General features: G+C 60.7%; 1 protein-coding gene and 1 long non-coding RNA gene across 6 annotated transcripts; one reads left to right on the top strand and one right to left on the bottom strand.

Annotated features, from left to right (window-relative positions):
* Positions 1-44: 44 nt before the first annotated feature.
* On the bottom strand, positions 45-17,960 carry STK11 (serine/threonine kinase 11). Of its 2 annotated transcripts, none has more exons than XM_010997794.3 (10): positions 16,576-17,960; positions 8,991-9,074; positions 8,041-8,130; positions 7,332-7,464; positions 7,119-7,255; positions 6,369-6,496; positions 4,166-4,223; positions 3,755-3,948; positions 1,291-1,508; positions 45-581 (listed from the first exon to the last, which is right to left on the bottom strand). In XM_010997794.3, exons 1-9 carry the CDS (start codon positions 16,863-16,865, stop codon positions 1,306-1,308), a joined length of 1,317 nt encoding a protein of 438 aa, XP_010996096.1. In that variant the 5' UTR covers positions 16,866-17,960; the 3' UTR covers positions 45-581; positions 1,291-1,305. The 2 variants fall into 2 exon arrangements, 1 of the variants encoding a protein (XP_010996096.1); XR_010378044.1 differs by lacking the exon at positions 45-581 and adding an exon at positions 1,724-3,467 and having other exon boundaries at positions 1,370-1,508; positions 16,576-16,990.
* Positions 16,958-22,533, top strand: LOC105104115 (uncharacterized). Of its 4 annotated transcripts, XR_010378045.1 has the most exons (5): positions 18,184-18,226; positions 18,678-18,774; positions 19,870-20,030; positions 20,176-20,325; positions 20,761-22,533. It is a non-coding gene; the product is annotated as an uncharacterized LOC105104115 (long non-coding RNA). The 4 variants fall into 4 exon arrangements; XR_010378046.1 differs by lacking the exons at positions 18,184-18,226; positions 18,678-18,774 and adding an exon at positions 16,958-17,058; XR_004132053.2 differs by lacking the exon at positions 18,678-18,774 and having other exon boundaries at positions 18,199-18,226.
* Positions 22,534-23,977: the final 1,444 nt, after the last annotated feature.

The raw sequence follows: 23,977 nt of genomic DNA, 5'->3' as shown, positions 1-23,977 counted from the left end.
CGTCCTGCCTCCCACAATTCCCAAACACCCCTCACAACCACAGCTCAAATCCACCTGTTTTATTTTTTCTTTTTTTTTAAAAAAGAAAGAAACCAGCCAAACAACAAAAACAAGGCAGCCGCCTAGCTTCCTTGGGTGCTGGGCATGCACCTGGGTGGAGAGGCCTGCTCGTGATGCCCGTCCCGCTGCGGCTCTGGTTGGTTTGAACGCGTCACCAGGTGTGGGAGGCGCTAACGAGTGGCAGAGTAAAAAGGAGTTGGGGCAGGCGAGAACCAGTAGTCTCAACGTAAAGTGCATGGTGAAGGCTGGCACGGGGCCACATCGGGCCCTCTCCCTCCTCCCCTGGCCGGGGGAAGGGGCTCAGCACAGGACTGCAGTCAGCAGGAGGTCATGTCCACTGGCCATCACGGGAAGGCCAGACCCCAGTCCCTGCTGTCCCCCAGCCACATCCCTCCAGGCCCCCCCGGCTTCCGGAGGGGTGGTCAGCGTGAAGGGCCCGGTGGTGGCCTTCCTGGGTGGTGGGCAGCAGGCCAGCACTCGGCAGGAAGACTGAGGACCTGGCAGGGGCTCCCGGAGATGAGCTGAGACCAGGACAGAAGGTGGGTCACTTCTGAGCCAACACACACGCTCTGCACCCCAGGAGACAGGCCTGCCCCTGGGGCCCTATGTAGGGTGGGGAGACTGAGGCTGGGTCACACGGTGCTGTCAGACGCCTCAGGAGAACAGGGAGGTCTGTGCTGCCTTGAGGGCCCTCCCTGCCTGGCAGGAGCAAGCACTGCCCTGACACCGCTCCCTCCAAAGCAGTTTCTACTCCGCCTGGCTGGTCCTGATGCTGGCAGATAAGTTCTTTGGGGGCCCTTTCAGGGGCAGCTCCCGGAAGAGGGGATGTGGCTGGGCAAGGTCTATGACCTGAAACTCCCACTGCCTCAGGGGCAGTCAGGGGTGGGAGGAGGAAGCAGAGAAGAGACCAGGCAGCAACCAAGACGACAGCCTCAACCGGACCACAGCCCCTCCCGGCCCTCCCAGCCTCCCACCCTCCCTCACTGCCTCCTCAAACACCAGGAGCAGCCTGGGCTGGAGAAGGGATGAGCCCCTTGGGTTGAGGGGCCCTCACCCCCAAGTGAGCGGCCAGTGTCCTGCTGAAAGTGCCCTCCTCCACCTCCAACCCAGACCCCAGTGGCAGTAAGCACAGAGTGACGGCTGCAAAGGGCAGGGCTGGCTGTGGTCAGGCACTGGCAGTGCCCACAACCTTCCCCCCACCCACTTCTGCTGGTCCCCACCGTGTCCCACCTGTGGGCAGCATCCTCACTGCTGCTTGCAGGCCGAGAGCCGGCGGATCTTGCTGCTGGCCGAGCAGGCCTTGCGGGCGGGGTTGGAGGTGGCACTGGCCCGGCGCTCCACCCTGGATTTGGTGCTCAGCTGGGCTGATTCTGTGCCATTCACACACAAGGCCTTGGGCAAGCCCCTGCTCTGTCCGCTCTGACTGGTCTCCTCGTCTGGGACCTGTCCTAGGAGGGAGAGAGCAAGTGTGTGCTGGTTGGGGGTTCAAGACCAACACACCTCTAGGGCCCCCACCTGCCCAGGCCCGGGTCATTACCTCCAGCCAGTGGGGCCCGGGCTCCTCTACCACCTGGCCTACCTGACCTGCCCAGGGTCTGCCTGGAGCCCTAATCCAGGGAGAGGGGAGCTGGTCAGCCGGGGTGGGGGCCCAGCCCACGCTCACCTGCTTGTTCAGATGTGAGCTGGGGCGTCTGCACTCAGGTGGGCCTGGGCTGCCCTGCTCGCCCTCTGCTGTGGGAGCACAGTGAAGGACCAGGGGCCCGGGGCCCAAGCCTGGGTTCTCACCTGTGTGACAGTCAGACCTCGCCAGCCTGTGGGGAGACCCTATGTCTCTCCCACAAAGGCCCACCTCGGCTCTCCATGCCGGGCACCAACAGAGGGATTGGCATGGGGCCCATGCACTCCACCCATCCTCTCTGCAGGCCGCCAGCCCTCACAGGCATCCTGCAGGGCCATTGGCCTGGGCTGCACACCCCACATTTTGCCCCGCGTTTTGAGCTCCCGCCGAGGCGTGGGGGATGGAGGGTGCTGTGCACTCAGCCACCCTCCTCCTGCGGACATCGGCAAGAAACCGCCCTCCGCTGTCTCGAGCCCCTCTCCTCCCCATGCAAGCCCCATCTCCAACAGCGTCCACTGCCTACTCCCTACTCGGTAGCCGCCAGACTTGCCAAGAGCCCACCCGCCTATGCACGAGAAGCATCTCAAGTCAGAACTCTGAGCACCAGGGGTGTCAGGCACCTGCTCCAGCAGGGAGGGGCCGTGCACAGATCACCCAGAGCCCAGCCCCCAGTGCAGTGACTCTGGGTAGAGGGCGGCTGGTGGGCATGTGATCCCCTCACTGGCCCAGACCAACCAACACCAGCAGCAGGCCCACACCCAGCTCTGAGGTGGGCGGCAGGACCAGGGACAGCCCAGGAGGTCAACGCAAGCAGCGGGAAGTCTGAGTAGGGCCAGGGCGGGAGTGAGAGAGGTCTGAGCCGTGGACAGCCAGCTGCTGACCGGCGAGTAGGTCAGAGAGAGGCAGCGGCCTGACCTCGGGGCCAGATGTCCCATGTCTGGCATGGGGGACACACCTGGGCCAGGGACCCAATTGGGCCCAGAGAAGCACTCTTGGATGAGCTTCCCCCCCCACCGGGAAAAGCAGCACCCGGCCTCCGGCATAGGCCTGGAGGGACAGTCAATGCCCGGCAAGACTCTGGGGGCCCGGTGGGCCACACCCAGGCACCCGCGGTGGGCCCACGTGTCTCTGAGAGGCATGACACCTGGTTCCTGTTCTGCGGAGTGGACTGAGGCTCCAGGAGGCCTCAGACCCAGGACTCAACTGTGGCCAGGGTCCCAGGGCCAGGGGCACCACACACACCACATCCAAGAGCTCCAGACCCTAGGACCCCAACAGGGATATGGCTGAGCCCAAGCCAGAGAGGCACAAGCTCCAGGCTGACCCCGCCGCTGGCTGCCACAGGCACCAGAGACGCGAGCCTGACACCAGGAGAGCAGGACACCAGACCCGCCCAGGGCCCGCTCCCTGGAAGCCCTGGGCCCTGCAGCGGCCCTGCTCACAGGCACTTGCTACAGTAGAAGCCTTAGGACCTGGCTGGTGAGCCGCAAGAGGCAAGCACGAGCCGCACACACTCAGCGGGGCAGACCTTTATGCCAGGAGCCTGCGGATCCAGCCCCAGGCCAGCACAGAACCGGGATGCTGTGGGGTGGGCAGTGGCCCAGCCTCCCTCAGACCCAGACAAGGTCAGCGAGGGCCCGCAGGGGCGCGGCAGTGCCACGCTAAGTCCCCGGCCCTGCCAGGAGCTCCGCAGTGGCCCTGGCCTCCGCCTCCTCTCCAGAAAGTTCTGAGCACTGGCTCTTCCGCGGGCCTCTCTCTCTAAGCCCTGCCTCAGACACCGCCTCGCCACCTGGGGAAGAAGGCGGCGCATCAGGAGGGTGGCCCTGCGCCAGGAGGGCCACTGGACCCTCAGGGCCATGGGAGGGGCCTCCCCCAACTCTCATTGCGCGCTGGACACAGGGCACACGCCCAAGCTGTGGAAGGGCACCCAGGCGGCGGTCTCTGCCCCTTGGCTTCGATGCGCCCTCAGCAGCCCCTTCAGGGAAAGGGTCAAGGTCAGGGAAACGTCAGTTCGGCGCTGGCGTGGCTGGGTGGACACAAGGCCAGGCCTCGAAGCCGCAGCACCGCCCAACTCACCGGGCACCGTGAAGTCCTGAGTGTAGATGATGTCGTCCTCAATGTCGAGGAGCTCCTCGTCCACGTCGTCGGCACAGCCGTGCAGGTCCTCCAGGTATGGCACCACCGTCATGCCACGCCACCGGTCCTTGCAGTCTGCGCTCGGCGGGATGGGCACCAGCTCCTCGGCCGGCGGGTGCTTCTTCCGGAACCAGCTGCAGAGGCCAGCGTGTCAGGATGGCCTGGGCCTCACCTAGCTGCCCATGCAGGCCCACCCCCCACTCCCAGCGCAGAAAACCACACGGGAGGGGGCAGGCAGGCTGGAGAAACCGAGCAGGCAAAGACCTGCCCCTCCCTGGCCCTAGTGGTTCCCACAGGCAGACCCCAAGTGGCAGTGGCACCAGCAACAAGCCGGCCCTGCAGGGCGCTCACCTGTGCTGTCTGATCTGCTGTATGGAAAACCTCTTGGCCGGCTCGTATTCCAGCATCCCTGCCAGGGAGACCAGCAGTGGCTGTAGGGGTCAGCCCCAGGCAGAGGCCCAGCCCTGCCCCAGCTCAGCCTGGGGGAGTGGGGACATGCAAGGGTGCCTGGACAGGGGAGGGGACGCCGTGTGTGGGCAGTGATGGAGCGCAGCACTGAGGCGGCCCACCTCCCTGGCCTGGCCTCCGCCAGATGGGCAGCCGGCATGGGCACAAAGACGCCGAGCCTCACTGAGCGGGGCAGATGCAGCCGGGGCCCCCATCTCGACGCACCAGACTCCCCGGCAGAACCTGCAAAGACTGAGACTGCTTCTCACCCCAACCCCAGAGCAGGCTGGGATGTGGGACCCTGAACCTGCCGCTGGCCCACATTCCCCAGGCAGACAAAGCACTGGGACCCACCCAGCTCTAGCCAGGACCCCAAAGCCCTGGTGACGGCAGGGGGAGAACTGGAGGCCCCGAGGGTGACACACCGTGGATATTTGTGCATGGGACTTTTGCTCAGCACCTGGGGGCAGGTCCCCCACCAGGACCCTCAGGAGGGGCAGGACCGACCCGCGGGTTGCACTGGGCTGGCCCCAGGCGGTGACCCCATTAAGGGCGGCAACACCACCCTCAGGGAGCAGGACCCCAGAGCCCACAGCTCCCGCTCCTCAAGGCCGGGCTCCTTGCAGCTTCAGCCCCTCTTCTGCGAGAGAACACAGCATGACTCAGAGGAGGGGTGGGGGGCCAGGCCTTGAATGGCGCCCCGCTAGGGGCGGCCCTGTTCTCAGGAAATGTGCAGCGGCCTCGGGAGCTGGGGCTCAGAGGGCCGAAAGCCTCAGTGTGGGAGAGGAGCAGGGTCGCGAGTTGTGGCCTCACTGCAGGGGTGGGGTGTGCGGGGCCCCGCCAACTCTGACTCGTGGGACTCAGGGCCAGGGCGGTGTTCTAGAGACTCGAGGGGAGGCAGCCCTGGGGCCCCGGCAAAGGAAGGAGGAGGGGATAGGACACAGACCTCCTGCAGCCTCACCGCCTGACTTGGTGCTGTTTCCAGCACTGGCGGGAGTAAGGGAGGCAACAGACCGTCATCACTCAAGCAAGGAAAGCTTCGTTTAGAGAAAATACCCACCCACCAGCACCTGTCGAGGGAAGGCGAGTCCAAACCATGGCTCACCATCTACAACAGCTCTCAGTAGAGCTGAGACCGCAGGGCACGGAAAGCCCTTGAAGGAGGAGGCTGGGGCCACAGCCTAGGCACACCTGAGGACGGGCAGCCCCAGAGCGTTCCAGGAGGTCTCGAGGTGGGGAGGAGGCTGGGCTGCACACAGCTCAGAGAAGTCGGTGCCGCGACGCTTCCCGCCTGCTGGCCCTTCCCACGCTCCAAGAATACCCACCCGGGCGGCGTGCCCAGCACCCGGGCAGTTGCCAGTGAGGCCCAGACAGGGCAGGAGGGGCTGGGCTGCACGAGCCGGAGAGCACTTGAAACACGGCTGTCCACCTTCAGCTTCAATGCACCCTAATCAACAAACCTAAGAGCCAGCGGGACTCAGGACTGTGAACCTACTCCCTCAAGCAGTAAGCCACACGGAGTCTAGGTACTGACCAAGCGTCCGGCAAAGCTGAGCGTGAGGCCAGTTAACAGCGTGGTGACCGTGGACAGAAGGACCTGGGGCGATAGGGTGCTGACGCCAGTCACAGGCCAGGGCAATACCCCGGGTGTGCAGTGTCACCATAACCTGTACCACCTAACAGCTGTCCGACCCCAGGGGGTCCATGTGCCTCCCACCCAGCACACCTGGCCATGGCCTCTGGGCTGCACACACAGCGCCACCTGCTGTGCAGCCTGGGAAACGCAGCAGGAGAAGGTCCTGCAGGAGACCCCCACTGACTGGGGTCACGGCCATTTCCTCGCAGGTGCAGAGGGATCAGAACAGGGTGGAACAAAGACCCAAAGCAGGCGATAGAGTCCAAAGGAGCCAGCGAGCCCCTCCCAGAGTCCCCACTCCACTCCACTCCATGCCCAACTCGGCCCTGCACCCACATCCGTAGCATGGGGTGTGGTGTCTACACAGAGGAGGCCCCGCTCTCAGGAGGTGGGTGGTCCGGAGAAAACCCCCAGGGCCCCCCCCAGCCCACTGGCGCCCCAACAGCCTGCCCCCCATTTCGAGCGCCTCACCTTTCAGCAGGTCCGAGAGTGGGGGGCCGCAGTCGCCAGGGATCGTGTAGTCCCCCTTCCCGATGTTCTCAAACAGCTTGTAGATGTTGTCCCCCTCGAACGGGTACAGGCCTGTCGTGATGTTGTAGCTGTGCCCCGGCAGGACAGAGCCAGTCAGGAGGACTCCTCTCGCAGCCCTGGCCAGGAGCCAGCCTCCCCTACAGGGACCCATGCTCGGTGGCGGGAATGTTCTGGACTGGATGGCAGTGGCTCACAACTCGGAAGATATGGAAAACCGCTGGCTCGTACACTAGAACAGCGTGGCTCGCAGGTGCGCCAGTCATGTTTCGGGAGCGCAAGCACCCGCTCCTGTGCTGGCCTGCACCGGGCTGCAGCCCAGCTCACCTCAGGCACGAAGGAGGTTCCCGAGAACAAAGGCCCACTCAGTGCTGGCTACCTGGATGTGCCCCGATGGAGGGACAGCCGGACCACATGGAGGTCTGGGTGGGGGTACACAGTGGTGGACCAAGAATCGCTCGTGACACGTTGGAGAATTCTCAGCACAGAAACGCTCCCCCCAACAAGTGTGGCCAGTGTGTGAACAAGCGAGGATGAAGACCCACAGGAGCCCGAGGGCGGGAGGCTGGGCCCCGTGTGCACCCCTGAGAGTAGGTGGGGAGCAGCGACATCTGAGGGACCCACCGGGAGGGGCAGGCGATGAAAGCCTGGAGCTCCAACAGGGTGCTTGGGGCCGGGGCCAGGGGCACTTACAGCGTGACCCCAGCCGACCAGATGTCCACCTTGAAGCCCGAGAAGGTGTCCAAGCCATTGGCAATCTCAGGCGGCTGGAACGCGGGGGAGCCCTGGCTTGTCCGGCACGTGTCATCCTCGGCAAACGGGTGCAGGGCCTGCGGCAGGGCCAGGTGGGCCTCAGGGAGGGGCTCCGGGGCCGCGCCCCAGCCCCAGGTCCCAGGGGGCACCTACCTCAGCCACGCCCAGGTCGGAGATCTTGAGAGTGCCGCCAGTGGTGAGCAGCAGGTTGCCGGGCTTAATGTCCTTGTGCACGATGCCCTGGCTGTGCAGGTACTCCAGGCCGTCCACCAGCTGGCAGAAGTACCTGCAGGGAGGCCTCCGTGACCGCCCGCCACCGGGCCGGCCCCTCCCCTCAGGACCCCTCAGCAACCGCATGGAGTGACCCTGCGGGACCAAAGATGGGAGGCCACAGCCCAGGAACCGCCGAGGCCGGGCAAACAGACAGACGACAGAGAGGCAGCCTATCAGGGAAGCAGAGGCAGGCTCCCCGGCCCCCAGCTGCCCTGGACTCTCCGCTGGGGCTAGGGACCCAGGTCAGTGCACCAACCCCCTTCCCTTCACGCTGCAGGCTGCCTGGCCTTGCAGCAGCTGGAGGTTGGGGGGCAACTCCCCAGAGGACCTGCCAGCTGGGGACAGAGCAGACCACCATGAGGAGCTACCTAAGGACCAGGAGGCCCCAGAAGAGCCTTAGGCAGTGGGCACACCGGAGCAGGAAGGTGCCCAGGAACCAGCTGTCGGGCTGCGGTCCCACAGACCAGGTCTCCAAAGCCTTGAGTTCTAAACAAATCTGAACTTTCACTTCACTGACAATCAGAATAAGCTGTCTGAACAAGGGACCACCCCTTAAAGCCCTGGGCCCGGGAGCGAGCCGTGCACTCACCCGTGGGCCTGGCTCACGGGGAAGCGCTTCTCAGGCACGCTGTCCAGCATCTCTTGCATGCCACACACGCAGTACTCCATCACCATATACGTGTGTCGCTAAGGAAAACGCAGCCTGGCCAAGACCTGCCCCAGACAGGGTCCATCCCCAGGGAACTGACAGGCGCCGGGGGAGACAGAGACCGCACTAATGAGGGTGAGCCGAGCACCCTGAGGGACCACTGGGGCCCCTGCCCCTCCAAGGACCCTGCAGGGCCCAACCGTGGCGTCTGTGGCTGCATCCCCTGGGCTCAGGCCCCAGCATACCAGCCCTGCAGGAAGCCCCCTCTGGTGGTTCAGCACCCCAAGAAGGCGCTCAAGCCCCACCCCAGCTCCTAAGGGAGCAAGGGGCACATGGGGACGTTAGGAAGAAGGCCCGGGAAGGGGCATGGAGGCCAAGTGTGGCCAGGCCAGGCCAGACTGGGAGCGGCCGCCTGTCCCAGGCCAGTGGGAGAGAAGGAGGCGGGCACAGGGAGCCCTGGGTCAGGCCACAGCCCCGGTGGTATCTCCACCCTAGGGGGGCAGCCTTGAGATGCAGATGGAGAGGAGCCATGTGCTGGGAACCCCTCACTCTGCGCAGCGAGCCAGTGACAGGCACATTTGTGGAAAAACATCGGCCCCCTGGCCAGAGCCATGCCCAGGACACTTGGGGTGTGACACTTCTATAGTGACACACTTCCCATGTCACCCACTGTGCCTTCCAGGGCAGCCACTGGGCAAGGCGAGGCCCCAGGGCCAGAGGCAGGGAAAGCTCCCACCAGGAGGCCCCTAAACACAGGCGGGGCACGGGGCCTGTGCGCATCCAGATGAAGCCAGGACTCCGGTCTGCAGCCGGGGGACAGCCCCGGCCCCACACCACCCTAGCCTGTCCTGAGCCCAGCTCCGAGCCCCGGCCCCAAGCAGGAAGGATATATCTTCTGCTTCTCTTCGTTGTACAACACATCCACCAGTTGGATGACGTTCTTGTGCCGCAGCCTCCGCAGGAGCTGGATCTCCCTGAAGAGAGAGGACAGAGGCATCAGCCAGCCCACCGGCCCCCTCTGCTGGGCGAGGGGAGGACGCCCACTCGAGGCAGCAGTGGGCAGGGCTCCAAGCAGACCAGGCTCCCACAGACACCCAGGCACAGCCACCCAGCAGGGCGCCTTCCAGCTTTTGAACTGAAGACCAACAGTCCTGCTTTCTGAAGACATGGCGACGGCGGCTCAGGGACAGCGGGATGGCAGGGCATCGGCACCCCCGTGCGTGGGAGCTGGCGTGACCATAGCCCAGGGACGGCCCAGCCCGCCCTTGGCATCCCCTCAGGGTCTCCCTCTGGGACTGAAGCCCCAGCCCCACGCCACTGCTAGGGTGTCTCCATGAGGACAGGACCTCCTTCCTCTCCCCGCACCCTGCCAGAGCGGATCAGGGCAGGGCCCAGCACTGCCCGCTCTGCAGATGGCCTCCTGACGCTGCCTCTCTCCCCATGGGGCCTGAGCAGGATGGGCCCTGACAGCCCAGATGTGGGGAATGCTCGGCAGTGCCTCAGAAGGTTGAATGGTCCACCAACTGACCCAGCAATTCCACTCAAGGTGCTCACCCAGGACAACTGCTTACAGAGCCCTGCACATGCGTGCTCATGGCAGCACGATCCACCAAAGCCCCAAAGTGGAAACAACGCAACTGTCCCTCCACATGCAGGAATTATCACTCGGCCACAAGAAGGAGAGCAGCCCTGACACCTGCTCCCATGTTGACGGACCCTGAGAGCACGATGCTTAGTGGGAGAAGCAGACACAGAAGGACACAGTGTGTGTTGTGACTCCATGGATGTGAAACGTCCAGAACAGGCCAGTCCGCAGACACAGGGAGGGGGCTCCTGGCTGTCAGGGGCTGGGAGGGGGTGTGGTGGATGAGGGGGTGACTGCTAACGGGGACAAGGTTTCTTCTTGGGGTGACAGAGTGTTCTGGAAATAGAGGTAATGGTGGCACAACTCTATGAAGATTCTAAACGGCACCAAATTGCATGACATCTGAATAGTATCTCAATAAAGACTTCAAAAGTCCTCACCAGGAAGCATGAGACATCAGAACAGCCAGGAAGGTAAGGGGCCCCCAATCATGTCAGAAACTTGGGTCCCTCCCTCCCACTGTCCAGGTTCCACGAAAAGGTCACCTACTCCAGGAAGCCCTTCCTGACGGTGGCCGGGCGTGGATCCCATGCCATAACACCTCGCACCCTTGTAAGTGTCAATCCTCCAGGGGCTGCAAAGCCAGGAGCCTCTGAGGCTGGGGGTTTAGCCTGGTATCTAGCATGAGCAGGACCCACACTCAATTCTCCTGTGAATAATTAACACATGGTAACCCCACCTCAGCCCTGTGACACGGGACTATTTGACCACCAATGTCCTCAGACGTTGCCAGGTGTCCCTGGGGCCAGATCGCAGGATGCGTCCTGCTGTAAAGGATCGGGACGGTCCTGGCTGGGGAGCACCCGTCCAGCTGCTCCTCTTGCCTGTGAGCCCCCTCCCGACCTCTGGCAGGTCCTCCCAGAACGGTCCAGGCGCTGGCCTCCAGATCCTACCTGCTCCGCGATGGACCTCACCAGGCCCATCTGTGGGGTTCGGGCAACCAGACGCCCAGGGCCTCCCCACCACTGTCTGGGAGCAGCCCTGTGCCGCAGTCCTCCTTCCTCCTCCCTGCATCCCACCACCTGGATCACCCCAGAGCTCTGACTCCTGGCCCCACTGGCTGCCATCTCCCCTGGCCGGAGCTCAGCCCCGACTTGGGGGCCCTCTACCCACCGGCGAGTCCCACCCCACTTTTATCCAACAGACATGTGGCAGTAGGAGACAGCAATGGGACGCACTATGAGACCCCAGCTGCCCCCGACGGAGGCCATACTCAGCCAGCGGTGCATACGCCAGTGGCCATGAGGTCCCTGCCACCTGCTGCCTGCTGTGTGTGCAGAGCCGGCTCCTCTCAGAGACCACTGCTCAGCACCTGCCACCCACCCAGCCAGCCAACTTACCTGTGGAGCCACCTGGCCAGCAAGGGGCCAGCGGCCAGGACTGGGAGGCGGCTGTGTGGGCGCCTGGGGGCAGGGGGGCAGGTGTACAGCCCCAAGAGGGGAAGGACATCACAGGGATGAAGGATTGCCCACACGCAGACCCCATGTCTCCCCAACTCTAGTTTCCGAAACTGCACATGGGGTGAGGAACAGTTAGCACAGACCCCAGCTCAGGACAACTCAGATCACCCGTCCGAGCCAGCCTCTAAGCCCTGGAACCTTCCTCCAGTCCCCCTTCTCTGCATCCAGACAGACCACGACAGCTTCTCTCATCGCAGCTAAGACGCAAGTGTTGAGACAAGGAGCGCTCAGACCTTGAGCCGACATGTCGCCACCTTGGGGATGGGGCAGCAGCCTGACACGTGAGTGTGGAAATAAGGCCCTGAACTCCGATGCAGGCTGCCAACAACGCTGTGGGGCAGCTCCTGGACCAGGGACCCCGCTGCATGCTGACAGGCCCTGGGAGCTCACCCAGTCCTTCCCGACTGCTCTGCTCTCTGTGTTCTGATTTACTCCAGGCCTGGAACTACCTTCTGGGCTGGCTGGGCCAAGCCTCTTCCTGCCCAACTGTCTCTAGGGCAAAACCACCACGTGAATTCTGCGGGAGAGGTCAGAGCCAAGTCCCAGGCAGATGCAGCCGCCTTTCCACCCTGACGCCGGCAAGGTGAGCTCCAAAAGAGAGGGCCCCGCACTGCAGCCGAACCAGGCTGACCTGCTGTGGGTGCATCTGGTCGCCCATCTGTTTGCTCAACTAACTGATCAGAGCTTCCTGGGTAAACATGCTAAGTCCCATGACTGGTACCCGGAAAGTGGCTTTGATGTCAAACTTGACACAGGGCTGTGGGAACCACACGCGCGCGAGCGGATGGCATGGAGATGCACATTGGGAGCCGGTTATGGAGCCCCAGAAACGTTCACTGCAGTGCCCTGGGGGGATGGGGGCTGCCATCACCTCCTCCGCAAAGTTTTCTGTCTCTTACAAGCCACACCACTGGCCGGAAAAAAAAAAAAAGAAAACCAGTATTTAAAGAAAGAGGAAAAGCCAGGCGCTCGGCCAGGATGCAGGAAGTGAACAAGAGGAAGCAGCGCCTTCCGTCCGGTGTGCACAGCTGCTCAGGGTGGTACGTCACCCTCCCACCCACCCGGCGCTGCCAGGGACCTGCCTGTGGGTGCTCCCCCAGCAGAGCCAACTGTTTGGCTGACACCTTGATTAACCAGAAGACAAATGGAAGAGTGAGGGTCCCCAGACCGTCGGAGCTTAGAGGATGGAGAGAAGCTGCCTCCAGCGTCAGCCCAAAACACAGCACATGGGGCCAGCCACCTGTCCCGGGGCCAGCCACCTGTCCCAGGGCCAGCCCGGGTCACGGCTGGGGCCACAGAGAGCGGGCGCCCCTGGCAGAGGGACACACAGGGCAAGACCCCCTCACCCCTCTGCCAGTGCTTCTAATCATGTGGCAAGGGGCCCTTGGCAGGCCCGGAGAGAGAATTAAACAAGGGGAGATTTGCTCAAAGTGCAGCTCAGCACAAGCACTCGTTCACGCAAGTTCCCGGCAGCACAGCTCCTAACAGGCGTCAGGTAGGAAAACCCCCAATGTCCACTGACAGGGGACAGATACACACACGTCCCTCCACACACAGGGACATCACTCAGCCGTGAATAGGAGAGCAGCCCTGGCCCTCGCTGCCACGTGGACGGACCCTGAGAGCACGAGCTCAGGGAGAGCAGCAGACACAGAAGAACACACAGTGTGTGACTCCATGGATGTGAGGCGTCGGTAACAGGCCAGTCCACAGACACAGGGAGGGGGCTCCTGGCTGTCAGGGGCTGGGGGAATGGGGAGAGGGGCGACTGCTGATGGGATGGGGTTTCTTTTTGGGGTGATGGAATGTTCTGGAGCTAAATAGGGGTGATGGTTGCACACTCTATGAAAGCACTAAATGATACTGAATTACCCACTACTAGTGTGAATCTTACATCATGTAAATTCTATCTCCGTAACACTTATGAGGACAAATCACCATTCAATGCGTGGTGGACCCAGGCAGCTTCGGTTGTGGTTCTTGACACTCTCGGGTGAGGAGCCAGCATTCCCCGGTGTGCACAGCTGCTCAGGGCGGCACGTCACCCGCTCGCCCACCCGGCACTGCCAGGGACCTGGCCTGCTGTGTGTTCCAACGCCCCCAACCCCAAGCTCCCGCTGCATTTCCACATCCCTCCCCTCTGGCAGGCAGCTGACCGGCCCCACAGCAGAATCCTTCCCAATACTGGGTAGGCAGCCCAGTCCAGAGTTCTGCTGCTCGATGTGCTAAAATCCCAACCGCTTCCCAACTGCTCACTGCCCACCAGTCACTGCAGAGTGGTCCGGCCTCGCCACGGGAGGCCCAGCTCGGCCACAGGGGCAGGGACGCAAAGGGAAGGGACTGGCCCGGGTGCACCAGGGTCACGGATGGGGAAAGCAGGCCACGAGGCCTGAGCTGCCCCACAGGGCCCATCGCTCCCCTGACGCACACACACCCTGGGGCTCTGCACACACCCATCCCAAAGCCACAGGACCATCACCAAGACCCCACCTGCCCTCAACAGAAAGGCAGCTGTAGGCTGGGGGCGGGGGTCCAAGCAGCACAGCCTTGGGGCAAACAGACCCCTCAGCAGCTGACGAAGACCCCTCCAAAGAGCTGAAGCCCCTCTGCCACCTGTCCTCCCGGGCAGCGGTGTCACAAGGGGTGCGGCCCGAGACCTGCTCCGACACCTGCTCCCGCCGTCTAGGGAAGCACAAGCAAATCCGACTTCTCCTTTACGACGACCCTCGGGGTGGGTTTGTCCTGCATGAAAGTGGCTGGAGAGGAAGAGAGGACACACCTAAGAGGGGCTCAAAAGGAACGCAGCACACGGTCGGTACTAAGGCGGTGAGCAGCCCCTTTTTTCACTTCTGGGCGTTTTTTGGAACTTTCCCGTCACAGTAAGTATGACTTAGCTTCTGCCAGCAGGTCAGGGACGAGCACAGACCCACAACCACTGTCTTGGGGGAGCCACGGCGGAGGGGGGGGGCTCCTTCTGCGCTAACTCCATTCTTTAAGAAGTTTCCCGACCCGGCTAGAGCTGGAGGACTCGCGAGGCTTCTCTGCAAGGTTCCAGACGCTTCACAAGAAACGAGTCTGGAGTTCAGTTTATTAAGTCTCTCCAGGACAAAGGAGCCTTTTTTCCCATAGCCGCCTGGCAGCAAGGCTGGCCCTGAAGCCTGGGTCTCAGGCCTGGGAGTGGACACCCGGCCCTGGCAGGAGAGCCCACCATGGGGCAGACCCACCGCCCTCCAAGGCCTTCTATCCAGAGTTCTGCGCTGGGACTCAGGACCAGGGAACAGGCCCCCTCAGGGCAGGGCACGGCCCTCACAGCACCCAGGGAAGAAGGCGTAGTCGGTTCTAGTCCAGAGCTGCCTGCCTGCAGGTTCTCATGACAGACACCAAAGCCGGGCAGGCAGCACAGCCGAGGGGGCCTCCGAGAGGCGGAGTCCCGCACACCCACCCAGGGCTGAGCGAGTGGACTGGCACTGGCACGGCCGCTGTGACACCTGACACTACTTGTCAGGCCGGCTGGGGACCGCCAGCCACACTACGTCCCTGGCCTGCTTCCCCTCTGGTTCTTCCGACGGACACTGTGTCCCCACAGTGCCAGGGCCGCAGCTGACCCTCCAGGAAAGCAGGACTGGGGGCCAGCACTGTATGACCCTCCACTCAGGTCTCAGAGCTCAAGCAAACCCTTTGGGCGGTAAGCGTCCTCTAACTTGACCTTCGTACGCATGTGCGCATACAGGGCACTCTATCACATATACAGGATGCGGGGGGGGGGGGGGCACTCGCCCACCTGAGGCCTCTCCATCCCGCTTCTACTCCCTGAAGGCCGGGAGGGCCAGTAGGGTGGCTTGGGTGACTCTAGTTGGACAGATCAACGGGTGCTGGAACCCAGCCTGGTCCCTTGGAGGGGCTCTGGGAACCCCTACTTCCCTCTGGCTGCTACCCCCAAGAGGCTGGGGTCCAGGCTGCCACACAGCGCCAAGGTGGACCTGTGCTGGCTCCAGGCGGGAGGGCTGGGCCAAGCGGTAAGATACTATCACCCCGTTCTCTGGACAGACCTGGGGACAAGGCCTAAGCACAGCCAGGAGGACAGGCCCCTCCTTGGGGGCAGCGTCCAGGACACAGGAGCGCACCACCCCCCAAACCAGAGCCGTGGCAAACCGGCAGCCGCCGAGGTCACATCACCCCCACATGCTTCTGGCTTAAAGAGAAAATGGGACTTAGAAGCCATGAGTGGGGATCTGACTCAGAGGCATGACCTCGCTCACTCTCCCCAGGAGGCTGGTGGCACAGACCCACCCCCACCTGACAGGTGAGAGACACGGAGAACTGGCCACTGGCCTGGCCCCGCCCTCGCCCTTCACCAGGTGCTCATGGGCCGGGCACCAACAGGAGCCAGTCAGGCAGCAGCACTCTGCTCCTAGAGCCCAGCACCCCACGCATCCTGAGCAAGGAAACTCAGCTCAGCCGCACGCTGTCAAAACGCGAGCAAGCAGGCCAGGCCAGGAAAGCAGGAGGTGAAAGTGGACCTGGGAGCAGAACTTCCACAATCGTCCGAGGTCACCGGCCAGTCCTGCTGCTTAGCTCGTCAGATAAACCCCTTCTGGAAGCTGGTGGTGGGGAGAGGAGTGCGGGCCCGGGCAGGGCGGGTCCTCCTGGCCAGCAGCGATAAGGAGGAGGCCCCCTACCCCGAGAGCAGCAGAAGGAAGGAGGCAGGCCCCCACCATCTTCAGGAGGCTCCAGCAGGCAGACCCCAACACCCCTGCGACGCCTACGGGCAGACAGGTGCCAGAAGAAACCCGTGTAAACAGTTTGCCAGGACACAAGCCGGTACACTTCTCGAGGAGTCACCGGACCTGCGAGTCACGGACGTGTCTGGTGTCACATCCCTGGCGAGTGAGAAAGGGCGAAGTTCCTCCCTGCTGACTGATAAGCCGCTGCAAACAATTATTTTTGGCAGCCACAGAGTTCCCCTTCAACAGGATAAACAAATCGCATTTCTCGGGTCCTAGTAACAGCCGGACACTGCTCAGAAACCCGCTGGCGGCAGGCAGGACCGTTTCTGAACCCAGTGCCCAGAGCCAAGTAAAGGCTGGCGGGTTTTGCGGGGCTTCTATACAGACAGCTGGTAGGGTGAGGAGGGCTCTGCTGGGTGTCCAAGAGCCAAAAGGTACAGGACACTGGCTGCAACAAGCCAGCCTAACTTCACCAAAGTACCGAAGTGGGTGGCCCTGGACTCCCGGGCAAGTCAGCTCAGGTTCTTAAGGAAAGGGAGGACCCCAGGGAAGCCTGGAGAAGAGGAGGGAGGAGGGAGGAAGGGAAGGAAGGAGGGGGCCGACCCGCTGGCCGCACCCCAACCCAGGAAGAAGCCACACTTACTTTTTCACATTGGCCTCCCCGTTGGGGATCCTCCGCAACTTCTTCTTCTTGAGGATTTTGACAGCCCTCCTGCACAGGGTCTCCGAGTCCAGCACCTCCTTCACCTTGCCGTACGACCCCTCCCCCAGCAGGTCCCCCATCAGGTACTTGCCGATGAGTTTGGCCCGCTTGCGGCGGGGCTGGTAGATGACCTCGGTAGAGTCGATGCGGTGAATAAACGTGTCCATCCCCACCGACATCAGCTCGCCCTCTGTAAACATGCCCAGCTGCTGCGGGTCCGCCACATCCATCCTGGACCCCAGGCTTCCGACTCCTGCCGGCGGTCCCTTATGCCCTTAGTGTATTCCCCCGGTGAGCAGTTCTTCCTTTTGCGCCCCCTCCAAAAAAATTCCCTCCCCCCCCCAAAAAAAGTCAACAAAATCGCAAAAAAAGAAAAAAGAAAGAAAGAAAGCCCTTCTTGGAAAAGAAATGATTGTACTGAAGGTAAGTTCAAGAGCCGCGCCTGGTCCAGAGCCCGGGCACCCGAGCGTGCGCAGCGTCCCAAGTTTGGCGGCCACCGGGCCTCGCAGCTTCGGGGCGGGCCGGCGCGTCCACGGGGGCCCTCGGGAGGCCGGTGGGTCTGGGAAGTGCTAGGTCATCCTCCAGGGACTTCAGACCCTCGAACCAACACGGACGCGGCCGGGCCGAGTCTTCTCCACGCCGTCCATTACCAGCGGGCCGTGGCGCGCGCCCAGGGCCCCGCGCAGGCCGGCCTCGGGGCCCCCAGAGCTGGGCAGGCGAGCTTCGCTGGGGGCTTGGCGCTCCGCTCGGGGGCGTCTCCCGCGAGCCCCGCCGTCCCGGGTGCCCAAGACGCCGGCAGGTGCGTGTCCAGAGCGTGCGGGGCACCTCCGTACGGCGGGGCCGGATCCCGCCAGCGCCAGGCGCGCGTCGGGGGCCGGGGCTGCCCGGGACCCGCCGGCCGCAATGAGCAAACCCCGTCGGAGCCGGCCGCCGCCCGGGCGCCCGCACACCGGCCTGGGCTCCCGAGCGGCCGCGCGGGCCCGGCGGGCGCCCCGCTCCAAACGGCAGCCCGCGCTCGCTCTCCACCCGAACGCCGTCGGCCGCGGGCCTCGAGGCGCGCGGGGCTCCGGGCGGCCGAGGAGGCGCAGGCCACAGGCCCCGGGCCGGTGTCTCCGAGGACGCCGGGGCCCGGCCGGCGCGTCCCCCGCCGCGGCCGCCGCGCGCGTGGAGCAGGCGGGGCGGCGCGGGGGCCCAGCCCATGCAAGGCGGCCGCGCTGCCGGCCGGCACCCGCTGCCGCTGCCGCCGCGCCCCGCCTCACTCGCGGGCGCCCCCGGCCGCCTCCCCCTTCCGCGCCCGACACGCCGCAGCCATCTTGTTTACCTCCTCCCCCGCCCTGCGCCGCCGCGCCGCCGCACGCCCTCCGCGGGTCCGCCCCTCGCGGATCCGACGTGCACGCCCGTTGGCCGAGCCGGCCCGCCCCGCCCCCGCAGCCCGCCCCACTGCCACCGCCCATTGGGCCGTTTGGACCCGAGTGGGCGCCCGAGCGGGGATTGGTTCGCGCCCGATCCCGCCCCGGGGGTGGGCTCGGATCGCTCATTGGACCGCGGCGGCGCCCATCACGGGGAGGGGGTGGAAAGCGGGCGCCCTGAGGTGAGGCCGCGGCGTTGACCTGGGAGGGGTTGGGTGTTAGGGTCGGAGATCTCGAGCGCGAACGGCTTCCTCGGAACCGGTGGCGGCCGAGCGCAGCCTTGGTGGACCGGGACGCGGCTCGGGGACCTGGTGGGCGCCTGCCAGGGCCCTTCCCCCGATACCCTCCTTGAGGCGGGGTCAGAGGTCAAAAAGTAGTCGAAAGCGGCCGACTCGAGGCAAAAAGTTTTTTATTAAGCCTCCCTCGGGCCAGGTGGAGAGAGAGACGCCCCGGGCGGTCTGTGCCCCAAGGGAACTCCCGGGGTAAAACCCAGAACCCAGCTGGGGTGGTGCCAGCAAAGTGCTCTGAATGAAAAGCAGAGTTGGCAAAATATGGTTTGGTGAAGTTGAAAATACCTCCAGGCCTGTGTGTTTTACCTTTCTGCTTATTAGCACTAGATTATTATTTTTCCAGAACAGACTGCTTGTCTTGTGTGGAAGCGTTGGGAGCTGACACCAGATTTGGGCTCCAGGCTGGGGTTCTGAGCCTGACACGTGTGAACTACCTAAAAGTACGTGCAAAATTGAGTGTCCCGTGTACATGTTTTTGGGGACAGCCATGAGTTTCATCAGATTATCAAATGAACCACAGAAGAGGGGTTGGTGTGCTTTGTGGGGTAGGGACCACTAGTCACACCAGCGTACCAGCAGGTTCTAATGAGAACATGTGGATTAGCCCCAGATTCCTAAATCACAAAGATCAGAGCAGAAACTGATGAAATAGAATAGAAAAAGAATGGGGGGGGGCGGGTATTGCTCAGTGGTAGAGCACATGCTTATCATGAAGGAGGTCCTGGGTTCAATCCCCGGTACCTCCAGTAACAGCAGCAACAACAAAAAGATTTTTTTAAAAAGAAGAATGGAAAAATCAATGAAACCGAAAGATTTTTCCTAGAAAAAATAAAAAAAAAAGTTGATAAAACTCTAACCAGATAAGAAAAAAAGATGACCAATAGTAGAAGTTAAAGAAGGGATATCACTACAGACATAAGGATGTTAAAAATTAGCTGTAGGAACAAGTCTGTGCCCTTAAGTGAAGTAGGCCAACAGCTGAAAAGACACTAAAATGAAAGCTCCCCCCAGAAAAAAATAGATGATCTGCATAAGTCATATCTAGTAAGAGATTAAGTCTAGTGAAAACCTTCCAGCAACGACCCAGGTGGTTTCATCTGTGAATTTCCACCAAGTGTTTCATGGAGAAATAACATCAGTTTTAAATCTCTTCCAGAAAACAGAGGAGCAAGGAACACTCCCGACTCAAATTCCTTCTGATATTTTCCATGTTTTTGACTGTTGGCTTATGTCCAGACTTTTTGGAGTCGGGGGGCACTTGATAACCCTGGCATCTGTAGGCTCCACTCTCCTTCACAAAGCCTCCACCCTTTCTCCTGATGGAAGGGACTCAGGAAATGTTTGGTGACCATTGCAGAAAGAGTCCGTGAAGGTGAAATTTCGGCTGAGATGCCACCTTCTCCGAGAAGTCCTCCTGGTCATTCCCTTGCATGTAGCCCCTTTTCAGTTTCATTTTCTTCTTAATACGTGTCACCATCAGAAATTGACTCATTTATATATTTCTTTACCCATTTTTTTTCATTCTCTGAAACTAGACTTGGGAGCTCTCTGGGGTCGAGGAGGAGTCTGTTGTGGCCACTGCAGCAGCAGCCCCTGGTCACATGTGTCTGTTGAGCTCCTGTAATATGGCTTCCTGAATTGAGATGTGCTGACTACAAATACACACTGGATTTTGAAGGCTTAACATGAAAAAAAGGTGTGTATATATGTGTATCTTACTAATAACTGTGATGCAAAAACTTTCAATAATTTACATTGACTACATGTTGAAATTAAGTAATTTTGGATATGTTAGGTTAAAAGAAATACGTTATTAAAATTAACCACTTTATACCCACTAGGATGGCTGTGATTAAAAAAAAAAAAGAATAACAAATATTGGCAGACTTGTGGAGAAACTGGAACATCCATGCAGATGGTGCAGTCACTTTGAGAAAAAAGTTGAAAGGTTACCGTTGAGCTACCACATGGCCCAGTAATTCCGCTCCTAGGTATGTGCCCAAGAGAACTGGAAACATACGTCTGCACAAAAACTTCTACATAGATGTTCCCAGCAGCCTGAGTCACTTGATGGTTAAAAAGTGGAAACAACGCAAATGTCCATCAACAGATGTGGAGATAAACAGAATATGGGGTATCCACATGCTGGAATGTTACTCAGCCATGAAAAAGAATAAGGCATTGACACACATGGATGAACTTGAGAACACGATGCTCAATGAGAGAAGCAGACACAGAAGGACACACAGTGTGTGATTCCATGGATGTGAAACGTCCAGAACAGGACAATCCACAGACACAGAGAGGGGGCTCCTGGTTGTCAGGTGCTGGGGAGGGGGGAGCAATGAGAGGTGATTGCTAATGGGATCAGGGTTTCTTTTCAGGTGATGAAACGTTCCAAAATCCTCCCTCTACCCTCCTTACAGGTGACTGAAGCTTGCAGAGGGGATGCCACCTGCCCAGATGCCTGGTACACCTGAGTGCCCAGACTGGGAGCCCCCAGAAGCCTGGGAAGGATGCTAGCGCTGTCTCCTCGGGGTGATGCAGGCCTTGGGGCAGCCCAGCTGGCCTGCTTATGTTAGGTTCATAGCGAGCATCAAACCCAAAACGAGACAGCACAGAACCGGATTTGGGGGCCCTTCCCAGCATGATGGGGCCTGAGACCTGAGGGCTGCTTTAAGCCTCTCCAGAGACCCTCTCCCTGGCCCCAGCCCTTTGCGCTGCAGCAGAGAGCCTCAGTTGGGCGGGTCTTGGCCTCTCATATCCTCCTTCTGGGGGAGGGTAGTAACCATACCGTATGTCATCAAATATAAGAGGCCATTGGAACTAAGAGGTCCTGCTACCTTATGAATCACCACAAAGAGAAAAGACTTAGCAGCCTGGGGTGAAACTCTGGATGGAGAGGCAAGATGACCTCTGAGGCTGTAAACCATGACAAGTGGGAGTGCTACCAGGCGTGGGCGATGGTCCTGCATATTTACAGTGGCCCCCGGGGAAAATGCTTTCCCATGTTGTCCTCACTATCCTGCAGCTTCTGTGATGGACTCCCAGGTGGGACCCCCAGGTTACGGGGGCCCCAGGTTACATAGGTGTGGGGCCCCAGGTTACCACGGAGGGGTCCCAGTTTATAGGTGGTGAACCCAGGTTATACATGGAGGCTCTAGGTTGTAGGTAGGGGAGCAAGGTTATAGCAAGGGGCCCCAGGTTACAGGCCCAAGATTACTTAGGGGAGCCCCATATTACAGCTAAGAGGCACTGCGATACAGGTGGGAGTCCTCAGGTTATAGGTAGGGTCCCAGATTATAGTGGAGGACCCAAGGTTATAGGTGGGGCCCTGGGTTTGAGGTCAGAGCCCCCAGTTATAAATAGGAAGACCAGGTAACAGCAGGGGCCCAGCCTTCGGGTGGGGGCCCAGGTCATCCATGGAGTCTTCTAGGGCCCAGGCTTTGCCTCTGCCCCGTCTCCTCCTGTATACCCTATCCCTCACACCTGGCATTTCTCCTGCCCACCCACGACCCTCACTCCTATGGACACTCATACCCAGCTGGCCCCCAAATCTACTCACTCCCTCACAGCCCCCTCGCTTCCCTCAGCTCTGAGGCCAAGACCCCCTACACCCTCTCCCTGAGCATCAAGGAGGCCAGAGTTTCTCCTGGCCCCTCTCCTGGCCGTTTGCACCGTCCTGGATCAACTTCCACTTGGTGGGTTTCTTCTTGGCCCCTAAGACCACCCCTCTCCAGGGGCCCACCTCAGCCTCCCACCTGTTGAGTGAGGCCCCCAGAAGCCAGAGGGGTCCTTCCAGACCCGAGTTCACCCCTGCCAGCAATCCAGTCATAGGTAGCTTAGGGGCTGGGTCCGTGTGGGCCAGTGTGGCCACCAGGGGGCGAGCGGGGATCGTGACCAAGGCTCAAGTATGAGCTTATGTGTGTGTGAGTGCGCGCGCACGCACCAACGTCCACTCGAAGCCCAAGAGTACCCGCTGTGGTGACAGCGGCAGATGTCCCTAGAGGTGTCCTAGTGTCCCCTGGGGGGCAGGACCACCCCTGGTTGAGAATTTTTGCTTTATAGATAAACATTCATGTATTTATGGATGAAAGGATGTGGTGTCCAGGATTTTGCTTTAGAACATTCCTGGGTGTAACGTGCAGGCCGAAGTATTTGGGAGAAAATGTCCTGATGTAGCCACTCTTGTTTTTATTTGTAAGGAACGGGTGGCAGGTCGAATGATGGCTCCCCAAAGAGATGTTCACATCCATGTCCCCAGAATCTCTGAATGTGGCCTCAGTTGGAAATAGAGTCTTGCAGCTGTAAGCAAGGTAAGGAGCTTGAGGCGAGAGCACCCTGGGTGACAGGTGGGCCCAGCATCCAATGACAACTGTCCTTGTAAAAGACAGGAAATTTGACACACAGGAAATTTGACAGCCAGGGAAAAGGCCACGTGAAAGCAGAGGCAGAGACAAGAGTGGTGTGGCCACAAGCCAAGGGATGCCTGGGGTCCCCAGAAACTGGAAGAGGCAGGGGGACCCTTCCCTGGAGTCTCCATCCTTGACAATACCTTCATCTGATTTCCGGCCTCCAGAATGGGAGGGAAGACACTTCTGTGGTTTTAAGCCACCCAATTTGTGGCCATTTGTTACACCCGCCCCAAGAGACCCACACGTAAGGCTCTTAGAATTATTTACTACAGAAAAACTCACCTTTTGTAGTATACAGGTCTATGAATTGGGGTGAGAAGATGTAGCCGTGTCATCACCACCGTAATCGAGAGGTGAAATAGCTCAGTGGCACCGGGCGGGCGTAGCCCGCGTGAGGTCCTGGGTTTCACCCTCAGTGCCTCCATTAAAGTAAATAAACAGCCTAATTACTTCCCCTAAAAAGGAAGTAAAATATTTCCACCACCCCAGGAGGCCCCTGGTGCCCCTCTGTGGTCCCATCCCCCCACCCCCAGCCTTTCCCAAGCATGGATGGAGGTTTGACCCCACAGCTTGGCCCCCCCACCAGGGAACACGCAGTGAAATCACACAGCAGGAGCCTGGCTTCTTTTTCCCACTGTGATTCATCTGCGCTTCCTCAGTGTTCTGCGAGCACTGTCTCCTTGTTGGGTCTGAGTGATGTCCCTTCCCAGACATTCCATAGTGTTTCCACCCATTCACCAGCTGAAGAGCATCTGGTTGTCTCCAGTTTGGGATGACTAGGAATCATGCTGCCGTGGACACGTGTGTGCAGCCTCTTGTGTGGACAGAAGACTTAATTCCTTTTGGGTTAATACCCAGCAGTGGAGCAGCTCCATCACCCGGCAACCCCATGGTGAGTATTTTGAGGACCCGCCAAGCTGTCTTCCAAAGTGGCCACATCCCCACCAGCAACATCTGAGGATTCCCGGTGCTCTGTGCGCTTGCCAGCACTTGGATTTGTCCATTGCTTTTGGTTCTAGTTTTGCCATTCAGATAGGTGGCACATTATATTTAGATGCAGCAAAACACACGCGTGCTCACATGCACACACTTGCGCTAAAATGCGGCCCCCTGGAGAAAAGGCGGATGTTCAGATACGCGCTAAACAAAGAGTAAAATGTTAATCACGGGAACTCGGTATTGGGTCTTTAACCACCAAATCCTTCCAGCTCTTCAATGCATTTGAATA

The sequence above is a fragment of the Camelus dromedarius genome, chromosome 27, assembly GCF_036321535.1.
Source record: "Camelus dromedarius isolate mCamDro1 chromosome 27, mCamDro1.pat, whole genome shotgun sequence".
Classification (NCBI taxonomy): domain Eukaryota; kingdom Metazoa; phylum Chordata; class Mammalia; order Artiodactyla; family Camelidae; genus Camelus; species Camelus dromedarius.
This window is presented reverse-complemented; position numbering and strand designations above follow the sequence as displayed.

What these genes read in the sequence shown, in the direction of transcription:
- STK11 (XM_010997794.3), bottom strand. Translation starts at nt 16,865, where the DNA reads ATGGATGTGGCGGACCCGCAGCAGCTGGGCATGTTTACAGAGGGCGAG. An exon ending in TGGTCGGCTGGGGTCACGCT is followed by an intron (nt 6,497 to 7,118) that starts GTAAGTGCCCCT and finishes GCCGGGGCACAG; the next exon opens with CTACAACATCACGACAGGCC. An exon ending in ACTCTCGGACCTGCTGAAAG is followed by an intron (nt 4,224 to 6,368) that starts GTGAGGCGCTCG and finishes TCTCCCTGGCAG; the next exon opens with GGATGCTGGAATACGAGCCG.